The 14,829-nt window shown below is 36.5% G+C and overlaps 1 protein-coding gene across 1 annotated transcript in view; it reads left to right on the plus strand.

The window, feature by feature from the left end:
* LOC139714441 (focal adhesion kinase 1-like) overlaps window positions 1-14,829 on the plus strand; it is a 135,578-nt gene that overhangs the window by 66,909 nt on the left and 53,840 nt on the right. The window contains exon 9 of the mRNA XM_071626147.1: window positions 9,928-9,964. Coding sequence (XP_071482248.1) covers window positions 9,928-9,964 — 37 coding nt within the window. The remainder of the gene's footprint in view (window positions 1-9,927; window positions 9,965-14,829) is intronic.

Here is a 14,829-nt window from a genome sequence, read left to right on the forward strand (position 1 = left end):
CCTACTATCTATTGTATCTGGAAATTTTCACCAAGCTCATATGTGGGGAAATGGTTGATCCATGTGACAAGACTGTGTGTAGTAAACTCATCATCCTCCCCAGAGTGGGCTCTGGAGTTGTGCTGTGGTTTAGAATACAATCAATCCATAATGTGGACTGGACTAATTGGCTGAGTGGATGGACATGATTGTATTACATGTTGTCAGATTTCAAGTGGATTCACCATAAGATCTTGTAGTGGATGTGAAGCTCCACTTAGCCAATGAGGAAATATGTATCTACTTCCAGCACTGTGGTCCCAATTATTGCCTCCTGTGTGGAGTTTTGCATATAGCAGGGCCTAAATCCATGGGAAGGCAGTGTGGACATTATGGAAACTTCAAGTAGGTATTATTTTTCTTATGATTGCTGGCCTTTTTGAAGACATCTAAATGCCATTCTTGAGACATTATAGCTGCAGTAATAATGATACTGATAATCACTTTTATTTAATGTCAATGAGAATGCAGACTTGAAATCTCTGTTGAGTGTGTGAAAATGATGTATTTGAACCACTCCCACCAGAGAGAGAGATAGAGATTTTAATAGATAGAGATGAAGGGAGTTTTGATCAGTCTATTGATTTGGGGTCCTAATGTACACTGTATGTGACAAAAATACATTGTATTTATGTGGGGAATTGTGCATCCTTTCTAGTGGGAAGAACACATCCAAAATACAATGTACCTTTATTGAAATGAATAAAATGGCCAACAATACTAGGAAGCTTATTAAATGTGGAAAACAGAGAATGTAATTAAATCAATTATTATTATTTTTTTAAAAACATTTCAGACATCCAATTTTCACAGAAAAATATAGATATTGTGTACTGTTGACTTAGACCACAATGTTTGATTTCAAGTTTGGTGCTAGTGTTATATAGTGCTATTTCAACACCATAGCTAGCACCAGCAACAATCCTGAACATATAACAAATCAATGTGAGCAGGTTTACCTCAAAGGTATGATGTAGTTATGGTAGCTAGTGTTGGGCCCAGCGTGTTTAGTGTCATTAGCTGAATCAAGCTTCACTATTTTTGTTGGCGATCGATTTACATGCTTTTACTGTAATTACTATCAGGTGATGTTTGTTCTGAAGGTTTGTTCCAAAAATTTATTCAGGTTTGTTATTTTAAGTGTTGATTATTCAGAAACACATGTACTCCATATGCCTAGATTTTCCTTAATCCAAAAATAAAATGGATTTTTTAACCTGAAATTTGTGGCATGATTTTGAAGTTTCATTAATCCAAAAATGAAATAAGGGTCATTAATTCTAGATGTTTGTTCATCTGAAAATGAAATAAGATAATGTTATTATTCTGAAGGTTTGTGAATTCGAAAATGAAATAGGGTTAATTCTTCCAAAGGTTCATTAATCTGAAAATGAAAAACAGTTACCATACTTAACAAACCTTCGGAATTGCAAACCATATTTCATTTTCGGATTGACAAACCTTCGGAATAGTGAACCTTATTTCATTTTCGGATTAGCGAACCTTCAGAATAACAAATTGTCTCCACTGCTATCACCAGCTCCTGCGGATCACCATATTCGCTGGGATTAAGACTACACTATCTTTAACAGAAACAAAGCAGTAGATTTGGTGTGCAGCCATTACGCCACTGCAACCAAGCCATCAGTGAATCTCCTGCTTAACCAACACACATAATCATGTACCGTATGGGATCATGCAATGTGCCAAGATGAGCAATTCTGTAACATCCAATGAACTTATCAATCTTACATAACAAAGCTACATTCTGCTATCAAGTCTGCATAGCCATAGCAGCGACTGCAAGGCAATAACCTGTCTTGGATACATGCATGCATCACACAATAGTGCTATCTCGGAAAATACATCCACTATTGAATAAGCTATTGTACGTGTATATGGCATGTGTGAATGAAAGCATCTACATTTCATGCACATGCATTCATTTATTCTTCATGTTATATGCTTAACTATTTTTCAAAATTCTGGCATGGAACTTGCGTTATTTTGGTTCATGCAACAACAGCAACAATTTTGAACATGCAAAAACATGCCAAAATGCAGTGGAGGTTTGTTATCAAAATTCAGCAAAGTAATATAATGAAAGTCATATTAGGAATAAAATTGTACCATATTTGTTTTTTTGTTTTTTTCGCCAAAATCGAGATCTATATAACAGCGCTGCGGCTTTATTACTGGCGAATAAGGCAGATATCAAATTTGTCATTTTGAGTGCAATATTAGTGTTTGCTTTGCAAGACCCATATTCATGGCCATGAATGCACTTATTTCCCCCCCCCCCCCATCAATCATTTCTTCATCGCACAATTTCTGCATTAAAGATTATATAAAGTTTTGGTACCTCAAAAGTTTCCCTGAGTTTCCTTGTCTTAGTTTGTGTTTCAGGTTAAAGTACCTTTCATATAACTAACACTGTGAGACTTACTCACCCTAAAGTGCTCTCATAATGTCTTAGTAATCATGCAATAATGGTTTCGTACCAGAGCAGAGCGCGCTCTGAAAAATTAGAGTGAGCCATTAGTTTGACTCGACGCGGTACCGCGACAATATACACGTATTGTAAGAAACCATTATTGCGTGATTACTAAGACATGAGAGCACTTTGGGGCGAGTAAGTCTCACAGTGTTAGTTATATGAAAGGTACTTTAACCTAAAACACAAACTAACACAAGGAAACTCAGGGAAACTTTTGAGGTACCAAAACTTAATATTATCTTTAATTTGTGGTTGTTTGAAGATAGTACGAGTATTGGGTATTGGTAATTACACTTTGCATGACTGGAATTGCTTGCATTAGTCTGACCATTGTGTTGAAGTTCATTCTGAGGCAGTTGTTTGGGAGCTAATACCACTACCAATTCTTGCACCAAACTTTAAATCACCCATTGTAGCTCCTATCATTCTCTCAAACTTTTTTTAATGTCTTTTCAGTGACTTTGAAACTCTTAATGCAATTTTTATGCTTGACAACTTTGTTTTACTCTGTATATAATTGGTACGGTTAAAGTGTGTTTCATGCTATGTTTGATAGCTTTGAGAAATAGGATGCCATCAAATGCACAGTCAGAATGGTTAGGTTAGAGTTTCTTCAAAATCAGACGTAACAAAAGGTTAAGGCATTTTAAAGTTTGGCATGCTTTTGCCAAAGTGATACTGTGAAAGTGGGATATTTTTATGCGAGTAGTTTTTCGTGTTTGGCTGGCTAAGATAAATGTTGCTTATTTTGAAGTCCGTGGAATCAAAACATTAATTAGTGGAACATATAATAAGCAAAAATATTTGTGTGCATCTGTTTTCACGATAGTTTCTGGTCATACGGAAATTTCTACTTTACAGTAGTATTCACTACCATGTATGCGAATCGCCTAAAAAGGTAATAATTCCATCAACTCACAACTCTCCTGTTGGCTGTTCCCAAGAATACGAAATTGTGTTTTTGTTTGTTACTTTATCAACTACAACCCCCTCCCAAAATGTCTTCACTCGCACAATTTCGTATAGCAAGTTGTTTCTTTCTTTCATTATAGCAGAAATTTGATGCAGAGGATAAGTTTTTCTCAACAATAGGCCCATTTACACTTGCTTGGAAAAATCATGATTTTTCTAAAATCGCGACATTTTGGTTCAAGTTGCTAAGCAACTATACCCAAACGCCCTCGAAACATCGCCAGAAAAATTGCCAGCTGGAGTGAGATTTTTTGAAACATCACAATGTTTGAGGCGAAGTTTGGCGAGCGTAAACCCAAGCTGCAGAAATATCGCGATTTTTCATCACGTCACTTTCGGTCTCGCACCGGGCGTTTACGCGGGCTCCCAATCCCTCTGTGGAACATGTAGAGAGTACGTCGGCCGCTGGCCAGAGTATAGGGTACATGCTGTACAGGTAAACGGCCGATCCTCGGCTCGTGGTTGCTTCCTCCCTAATGAAACTAGGCCTATATTGCATATGAAAACTAGTGACAAACCTGAAGTTCTCCAACCACGTATCATCACCCCATAACGACTTAACAAAATAATGTTCTCCTAGAAATGCATTTATTTTTGGAGTGCCCATACTGCTCTCGGTATACATTGACTCTGTGGAATACAGGAGTACGTAACAAGTGTCGGTAAGCTGAAGTTTTACACACCTGCTACGTATGTGATCTAATATAGCAAGCTATATAGTTTTACCGTAAGTTGACACTATCGAGAAACACAAATTTATGTGTGCATTGGACTGACAAAAAGCCCTGGCTCAATGTTCCAACCAGCTAGCTAGCTGTGAGCAAAATAGACTGCACTGCAGAGAATATGAATAGCCCGTGCTTCCACTCGTCTACTGCGTTGAAGAGAGGTAAATTACACATAAGGCACAACTGACCCAAAAATTGTGATGTTTCGTGAAGCTCAAACTTCACATGCTTTTGCGCAAGTGTAAACGATGGAACCAAAATATCGCATTTTTAAAAATCCCGCTGTCAGTAGGTGTTGATGCAGCTAATGTCATGTCAAAAAGAGAGATCAAGTGAAAATTTGTATGGCGATGACATCATCACCTCATTGAAGCTGAATAATTATGTGGTTGCACTTATACCACTGTTTCATGAAAATGTGTTAAACTTAAAAATTTCATCACTTTCTTAATTTTTTTTTTTTTTCAATGAAACCTGCACCATTCTGTCAGTTTAACTTTCATGTGGCTGTGAAAGAAAACTTGAACATGATGTGAAGTTTTGCTGTGTCCTGTGGGTTGGCCTGGCAGCAAGGTTTTGATGTTGACTGTCAAAATGTTCCAATCCCTGGCTTGCAGTCCCAGTCCGACATCCCAGCACTCACCACACAGGATGTCTCTTCCTCTTGATCCCTTTTTTTTTTTTTTTTAGTCTAGACTCAACACACACACACACACACACACTCACACACACACACACACACACTCTGAAGTTACGGAGACAAGTTTCAGTCTTGGCATTGTCAACATTTTTCACATAGCCTTTTACCATGGCCCAGTTAGAATTGGCTTTTGTATCTGAAGAGATTCATATGTGGATTGCCAAATGTTGACTTTTCTGCTTTTATCTGAAATACTGTAAGCTACAATATGAAAACAGTCAACTTTTCCTTCAACTGTAATGTTTTGTATTGTGAAACTGCATTTCGATCGATCCTGCTTACGAGGCACCACTTTTAACGAGGTGAATTTGGTGGTCATTGTTTTTTATGTATGTTATTTTATGGCAAAACGCCCTCCTTTTATTTATTATGACTGATTACACAAGATTTTGGTTACAGCAAAGTTGATTTAAATGAGTAATAATAAAAGAAAGCATATTTTAACTTTTTTGCTCAGGTATAACAGTGTGATATTTCCAGATCTGATTTGTTTGCTCCCATTCCGAATTGCTGATAAAATTGACTCACACCTAAACACATATTCCTTCATATACATGTGGATTGAGATCATGCAGCCATGTAAGTAGAACACATTGAAAGTGTGAGGAAAATCGGACAATCCGTGAAAAAGTTATGAACTCTGTGTAGTCACTGCTGGATGAGAAGACTACTACAGTTAATGATGTCCCAAGCATAGAACAATACATGTATAAGGAAAATATGACGAGAATTACACTAAATTTCATATCATGAAAAAAGTACACATTCCCTCAGCTTGTAACTGACATTACCGGTACTCTCTCTGCCTTCTGAAAGGGGCAAGTCATGTGCTCTGTCATTATGCGAGAAAAGTGAAAATATGTTGATTTTTCTTTATAATTTCTTTATATTGTTCTACACATATGACATCACAAGCTGTTGTAGTCTTCACATCCAGTGATCAAGGAACTAAAACTTCAAAAATTAATACAGGTAACTTTTGAATGGATTGTCTGATTTTACTCAAACTTTCACCAATATGTTCTGCTAATATTTCTGCAGTCTCTCAATCCACATGTGGACTTTCCCTTTAGTATATGACTACCCTTTGGCCATCAACAACAATGTTTCAGCTTTGCATCTGAGAGGTCAGTGAGGTCTATGATGCCCTTGAGTCCACCTCAATAACTACAACAGCAAGATCTAAAAGCAAGCACTTTTGTGAAGATAAACTGAGATGAATATCTGTATTGTATTTGTATAATTTGTCACATGAGAAGGACATGAATGATGTGCCAAGTGAATAAAGCCTGATAGTATAATGCAAATTATTAAAGAACGTTCCTTGTACCTTATTCTGTGCAGTATAGAGTTTTACAGTAAAGACAAAACTTGAAAGTAAAATATAATTTTCAAGAATTAAAGTTCAAACTATCAACCTTAGTTGTGAAAGAAACCAAAGATAAATGATTAATAGAAAATAAGAAATTAAATAGAAGGGAAGTAGAAACCAAAGATGAACAATTTCTTTGATTACTCCTTGGTTTTAATAAAATGTTCCAAAATATATTTGCTGTGAAATATACTTTTATTTCATTTTCTATTTCCTGTTTGATTTTATATTTTCATCAGCCCTGTTTCTTTTCATATATTATGTCTTTATCTAATAGATAAATAGCAAAAACACATTATGTCAACATAGTTACCTAAACTTTCATTTGTAACCTCATCTGCCCAAAAGTGGCTGTCCCTGTCTTCCCTGTCCCCCATATTGCTAGCCAAATCCTCTTCTTTGAGGGCTATCTTGGCTGCTGCTGCCTGTTTCTGATGGAGGTTTCCTTGCCTCTGTCCATCCCCCTGCTTCTTTCAGACGGCCTTGGCTCCTCTCTGTCTATTTGTTTTCTTCTGTGCTTGATCTTTTTTATTCAGTGAAAACTATTGGAAAAAATAGAGCCTTCATGGTAAATTTGTTCAGAAATCTAGCAGCTTTCTCTTGTAGGGCATGCTCAGCAATGTCTCCTGGCTGGAGAGGTGCTGCCCGAACAGCGGTGTGTTTTGAACTTGCTGACTGGTGACCGACTGATCTCCAAGTGGTGACCAGGGGGCGACTGCTCAGCAGCCATCTATTCAGCAGTTTCATTTTTTTTTACCCAATTTGCTTGACAGCGACCACTTGATTAGGTCATGCCTCGACAGTCACTGCCCAGGTACCTAGGGTATTCTGGGTGGTGAGTGAAAAGTGAGCAAGCATCGCTTGAGCAAAATGGGCTAAAAACTCATCACCCGGCTGCTGAGCAGACTGATTTAGGGGTTGTGGCCATGGCATGAGAAAACAAAAGAGCCACCTAACAGTAACTGTTACCCTCTCATTACAGCACTCACAATTTCTTTAGAATTCATTAATTTAGTTATAACCTTTGTTATTTTGAACAACAACAAAAAAGGCAGCACCTGCAGGCATCATGTGTAAAGATCATAGTCATTTTATTATCAAAATGTCAAAACAATCTTTCATTTACTTTTAAAAAAATGTGAAAAAGACATGGTCAAAGCTGAGGTGAAATGCATGAGTGTGCAAGCATAAATGTTCCCCGCAATTTTTATACTTGTTAGTTTTTTAAATCAAGTTCCAGAACGTAATAATATACAGTGAAGCCAGATATTGACAGAAAATAAACAGGACACATTAGAGCCTTCTGGTCTTATTTCAGTTTGTGGGCTATTGCTACTTCAAATTATAGGAGTTTTGATTTGTTTATTTGTTCACATTTTGGCACATGTTGTACCCCACATCATTGGCAAAACTGTTAATAGCGTGTACAAAATATATGCAGATCTGTACCATTCATATTTTTAGCCGATCTCTTTTTTAGTACTTTAACAAGGTATTGGTTGTAATGAGGAAAACTCAGCATTCCTGGCGACCTGGCTGTAACGGCATTTCCCTGTATGATGTGCAAGTACTTCGTAGGGCTACGATAAGAAATCATTTCTGGCTATATCAGGGGATTTCCTAATCTGGCATTGTATTCATGAAGATAACAGATTGCATATTTTCAACATTCTGTCCCCGAATCATCCAGCTGCCTTTAGCTGGCAATATATCTTGCCATGATTGAGATGTAGAGACACTTGTTGAGGGCTTCATTGTGATGTAGCCCTGATGCTTAACACACCTGTCCTTAACATGAAGCACTAAGCGTATTGACATGCCCCAATTTGCAACAAGTTTCACTGCAGTAGCTTCTGTCAATCATCTTCTTAGCACTCACAGCTTTGCCTCTCTCTGCACTGTGCAGATTTTATGGTAAAATGACAAATGGTAGCTGCATTCACACACAGGAAATACAGATATTTGCATCATGATATGAAAATCAATTTAATTTGCCCTCATTCACAACATATGGCAAAATGAAAAAAAAAAATCATGTAGCTGAAAATAAAGCACTTTTTGAATCTCCAGACTGTGCACACCTAAATACGGTAAAGATAAGAATGTGGCCCTAGGCACCCAAGTGTGTGCACCTATTGTGGCGAGTTGCATTGTGGGATTAAAATTTTGGTTTCCATCAAGTGCCATTTACGCATGCCTCTGAGGGCAAATATTCTGAGAATTTCGCAAAAATCCCCAAGATTTTATGTTTTTCATGTCATGTTGCAAAAATGATTTTTAAACACAGTAATTAGTTTGAGTTATTAGTTTGGGTAGAATTGTGAAGGACTGAACTCGAAATCGTTGTCAGGGTGTAAAAACTTCAAACAAGAATGACTACATGATTTGACGGTAGGGAAACGAGGGATTCTTTTTTTCTCAAGAAAAAATAAGTCACAAAGCTTTATCAGATTTCATTTTTCAACATCGAAGTTACTAGTATTCTGAATATAGACAGAAGGCAACTGGAATACACATATATAAAGGTGTACAGTGCTTTTTTGTTTTGTTTTGTTTTGTTTTGTTTTGAATGGGAGATTATGTAATAGCATGCTGCTGTATTACTGGAAATACATTTTTACTTTATCTATAATGAAGGATGAGCAGAGACTGTGAGAAGCATGTTTCCACAGTCTCTTTCAAATTAATTTTCAATGGAATGAATTTTCAGTATACGTGTGAAATATATCTGTATAAAGTATACTCTTCCTTACCTCGTGACTGTTATTATTTCTCTGTTCATTTGTTTGTTTTGGTTTTGGTTTTGATGCATACACCTGTTTTATCACTTGTACCCAAACAGACTGAATGCCCGTTCAATGTTGTGATAATGATCTTCACTTTGCATTTCTTTATACTCTTCTAGTTACATGCATACACAGTCATGCCATGACTGAAAGCATACACACACACAGATGCACATGTATGTATCTGTAATGTGTATCCTGATGAACTGTTATGGTTAATCCATTCGTAACTCAGCTACATGTGTACTTCATTTTTACAATTTAATGTTCGTTCAATGTGGCAAACAAGAAGGATGGTATGTAGTAGTGGTGTGTGAAATGCTCATCACATATACACATACTTATGCTTTATACTTTGCAAATAACTTGTAACTTGGTATCAACATTTAAAAGTGTACTGTGGGTCATGCTCTGTGAAAATGTCAGAATTGCAAATCAGAGTGAAGGAAAATCTGACTCTTCCTTGATTTTATATCAGGGTTTTGACATAACAGTAATGCCCTCCTTCACATGTTACAAGACTGTTCTATGCATATCCATTGTGCCAATGCTCATTAGCATGTCAGCTGAAAGCTGAAAAGACATTACTGCTGTACAATTCTTATGGAGCTATTACACACACTTCGGGCTCTCAACTGTTAACTGGTAAGTGGTTTGATATATGTTCACATCTCTGTGTATGTAGCATGTTGCTTGCACAGTGATTTCACCATCGTCTTGCAAAGCATGTTGTTGATATCAGGATGTAAACGAGTTACCCACTTTCCCCCTGTCAGTGATACAGTCCCTTTGACCAAGAATCTTCTTCTTTCTCTCTGCTTCTCTTTGCACAGAGGGAGACCGTGCTTTGCCGTCATTGCCGGGTGACAGGTATGTCCTATCTTTATCTTTTTTATTTCTTTTTTTGCTCTTGCCCTTTCTCTATATTAGAGTAACCTCACGACTCCCTGTCCACAAGTACAAAGATTGTGATATAGCCATGTTTTACTTGTTGTTCACTTTAGCTATATTTCAAACATGATATTTGTAATTAGATTAAATGTCAAAAAACTTCTGACCAAAATCTTGGCAGCAAGAAACTTGCAAGTGGTAAACCAAGGAATCTTTTGCATATTAGCATCCCTCATTCTCCCCTCCCGACCAGCCTTTAGGATTTGTGTTCTTCACTGAGTTTTTCTCCCTATATAAACCTGCGATTTGGCTACCAAACCTGTCAGGTTTGTTGACATATCTGCGTCATTCATAGTCAGTCATTCTGGGCAAATATATATTTGTGATTAAATGCTTGACTATTATCGAAGGTATACGTAGCATAACGAATATCCATTCCCAGTGTAGATTTGTATGAGTGGAATGTACATGCTCTTAGATATACTCTTTGAGATCTGCCTCTAATGAGATTATGCAGGGACATGTATGTGATCTTAAAATATGTAATTTATTGGATTACAAGGCTGCAAAACGTGTATCAAAAAACATTCATCTGAAGATGTATGTCGCAAACTAAAGGTAAAGCGTAGTTTTCATATGCTTGTAGAAACCGTTTGCTACATAATGTTTTATAATTGATTATTGATAATCATCAAATCGAGCCATAGCAAGTGTCCATCAATTTTCCGTGCAAGAGTGAATCTTGTGCAGTTTGTGAAATACGATTGCTAGGACATGATTGATCATCAATTTAAGTTCTCCCTTCCCACCACTGAACAGGGAGGGCTCTTCATGAAGAAAACTCAGGCACACTGATATTAACGTTTACTATGTATTGCTTGGTACACCTCTGATCTCAAAATACTTTATAGCAACTCATTATTCTGGCAAATCTCTTCAACCAAGCAAGTTTCTTGGTAGACCCTTTTGATAAATTGTAATCAAATTCCAAATGGTGGAAGATAATTTTTGAGCCCTTCTGAGAACTATGCTTTAGCTTTAACCTGAAGTTGGCAATAGGCAAATTAGTGTTAAAGGTGCTATACTTTAGATTTAATGTGGATCTTAATAAACCCTTTATCATATGATCATACATTTCTGTTAGTGTTATGTCTTTAAGGGCAAGCATGAAATTAGAATGGAGATGTGTGGTAATTTGATGATTTTTATCACAACTAAACATAGGTTGAAATGTGAGAGTATGTGCGTGTTGACTGGTCTTTTGTTTTTTATTGTTCAAACTTCATTACAATACAGCACATACTCTTGTATGTGCAATGTTTTATATCTTATGCATTGCCTAGTGGAAATTCCTTCCTATTTTCTTGAACTGTTTATGATAGTGGTAAAGAGTGTCATTCTCTGGCCATTATAGGATTGAACTTTAAAAAAAAAAAAATGATGAACACATCTCTGGGAGAGGGTATGCATGAGATTTGTTGTATGCACATACATGTGTACATGTACTGATAGGATTTTATGAATATTTCTGTGTGATTGCAGGAATATTATGGATTCCTTGCTGCCAATTATTTTCAAATGAATTTGTTCATTATAACTTGCAGAACCTTCAGCGAATTTTAAATAGCAAGATGCAATCTATGTCTATGGTAAGCTTTCTGTGTGCAATTAGCACACATGAATTGGAAAGAATCTGCACCCCCTTTACTCCACTTTGATGGAAAAAAAAAAGGTCCCAGGAAACTTCATTGAACATAACAGTACGACAACTCCTGGTTTCATGTTAAGTTGTAATGTAAATCATCATGTAAATAATTGATGCAAATCAATTTACATTCAAAACTGTATATATCTTATCATCAATCTAAATAATCATGTGAAGGTTTTACTTGCACAGTTTTCATTTGCTTAATGTTATGTTATAGTATTACTTGCTGTTGTACTTTTGTAGCTTTATTCACAGGTACCAAGTTTTGGTGATGTGTACTGGCTGACATTTCCCATTTCTTTCCAGTCACAAAATGGAGCCATTTGTACCTCAATTACTTGAGTATTTTTATTCAACCATTATGACCTTTATTTTCCTTGTAGGGAGATCCTCTTGGTCAGAAGGAATGTTAGGACTTCCGCTCATGGAAATGTGAATAATGTAATGGGAGTTAGGAAATGCATTATCAGAGGGAGCAGCACACTAATGGGAATTTGAGATCTTTAAAGGGAAGGTAAACCCAAAGAACAATGTGGATTGAGTGAAAGCAGCAACATTAGTAGAACACATCAGTGAAAGTTTGAGGAAAATCGGACAATCGATGCAAAAGTTATGAATTTTTAAAGTTTTGGTGTTGGAACCGCTGGGTGAGGAGACTACTAGAGGATATGACGTATGAGTGGACAACAATACAAAGAAAATATAAAGGAAATTCAACAAAAATTCACTTTTCTAGAATCATGAAAGAGCAATGGACCAACCGCTTTCAGAAAGCAGGGGGAATAATTGCTATCCTTAACATATGTCAATATCAAGTTGATGGAATTTGTAATTTTCATGAAAAATGGATTTTTGCAGAATTTTCTTTATATTTTCTTGGTATTATTGTCCACTCATACGTCATAACCTCTAGTAGTCTCCTCACCCAGCGGTTCCAACATCAAAACTTTAAAAATTCATAACTTTTGCATCGATTGTCCGATTTTCTTCAAACTTTCACTGATGTGTTCTACTAATGTTGCTGCTTTCACTCAATCCACATTGCTCTTGGGGTTTATCTTCCCTTTAACAATATTTGATTGGTAAACTACCATTATACTGGCTGTGTGGGAGGTTGATGTGGTGATTAATTGAAATGACATGTTTACATGATGACTCATCACATGAAAAAAAGTGAGCCGGCTTGGCAGAGTTTTGTTGAGGGCCTCCGTGTGGATGACCACTCTGGCTACAGTGGAAATCCTTGAAAACTAGTGAAACTTGGCCAACCTATGTTTCAGCCAACTTTCAGCTGTCCAGTTGCCAAAAAAGAGGAGGAGGAAGAAGAAGAAAAATAAGTCAGACCCACTCCACAAACAAACCCACCCAAATTCCCTGCTTCTAGCTCAATTTGAAAGAGAAGAGAGAGGGAAAAAAAATCTTCCAAGTTTGTAATTAATTTCTGCTAAAGATCACTGTCTTGTGGGAGAAAAATTATGTATCATACTCTCCATTGGTGTAGAGATCACAAGTAGAATTCAATATTCTTTAAGTTTCCATTTGATACCACATAGAAATCTTGTTTAACGAGTAAATGTTGCATCTTAATCAGGAAGTGAAAGTGTTGTGGGTATGCCACATTAGATGTCAGTTTGAATGGCAGTTTAGGCTCATTTGCACTATTGAGCTGCATTGCTATTACTTTGCAAATAAGAGCTTCAATTTGAGTATATATTGTAGCCCTTTAATAAGTATTCTGTAATTTTTCCATATCCAGTGATGACATTTGGTATGTCAAATTTTCAATCAGACTCCTTGAAGGCTAGGCCATGGTAATAGTATGATTGAGTGTTTTTACTTTTCTTGTAAAGTGAGGGGCCATCTCCCCTACCTTCTGAAGAAAATCAAAATTGGCACCTTGGTGTCAAATACTAATTCTTAAATCTACCATTTTAGCAGCGACATTTTCACTTTTGAATTTTTAACTTTCTATTTCCTTTCCCTCAAGTGTATATGTGTTTCTTTGGAAGGCGTGCATCACAGAGATCTTTCACATGTCTGAAAAAAAAAAGTAACCTTTCAGGTTTATGTTACAGTATGATAGGTTGAAAATGTAAATTAGATTACAAAACTCTTCATGCTAGTGTGACAACTTTGGTTGACTTTGATATACCTGAATGATATTTGAAAAAAAAACCCATAAATTAATTGATTGATATCACAATAGATGAATTACTTGTTACATAAATGTTGTAGTCACATTTGTATTCTTTTAAGATGTTGCAATTTCTATTCACTCAAATTCATCTCAGTACTACCTCTGTTGAACTCTTATGATGTAATTGGCTAGCTATCTGGTAGCGAAGTTGTATACCAGACCTGTGCAAATTGCTTTGTGTCCATATGACTTTTAAACCCTTGTGAGAAATTCAGCCAGTTATAATCACATTATTGCAAATTTGTGCTGTTCATGTAGTCCTTTCTCCTTGACAGTATTGTTCCCCTTCCATGTAGAAACTTCTACATCTTGTAAACTTTTTGATGTATACAGACAGCACTGTGAAATTGTTCTGTTTTACCACAAAGAACATTCAGTGAGGAAATTCAACAATTATCTTTTTGTATATACATACTCCATATAATGAGTATAGGGTGTGATTAGGATAATCAGCAGTGTGTAAAGCTCTGGTGTAATGCTTGGTCAGGCTAATATGCATTTGTGTTGTTTATGGTTTGAGAAAAAAAAAAGCAAAATACTTCATGTATGAGACAACAGTTTGATGTGTGGTCATGAAGTGTTTACACTTGCATGGTCAAAACAAAGTGTACACACACTATAAATGTGGCTTGCACTTACACCCACACAGTGAGCCATAGAGCATAGTGTGCTGATGTATATCTTTATTCCATAATCACACAAACTGCTTTTCCTTGTCTTGTGCAATTACTATTTTTTTGATGGGCAACGAGAAATGGTCTTCCTGTAGACACAAAGGTAATTGTTATGATGACTGTTTGAACTAATCACGCTAAAGACGCAATTTCCTCCCTACCAGCTCAAGCTACTCAGATTGGGCTTGGGCCAGAGATTATGAGCCATGACATTTTAAATCAGCGGGCAAGGAAGTTCTTGATATACAGTGAGGGATGCAGCTGA

Source organism: Diadema antillarum, unplaced genomic scaffold (genome assembly GCF_040938485.1).
Source record: "Diadema antillarum isolate AM-2024a unplaced genomic scaffold, OU_Dant_1.0 seq00002274_RagTag, whole genome shotgun sequence".
Classification (NCBI taxonomy): domain Eukaryota; kingdom Metazoa; phylum Echinodermata; class Echinoidea; order Diadematoida; family Diadematidae; genus Diadema; species Diadema antillarum.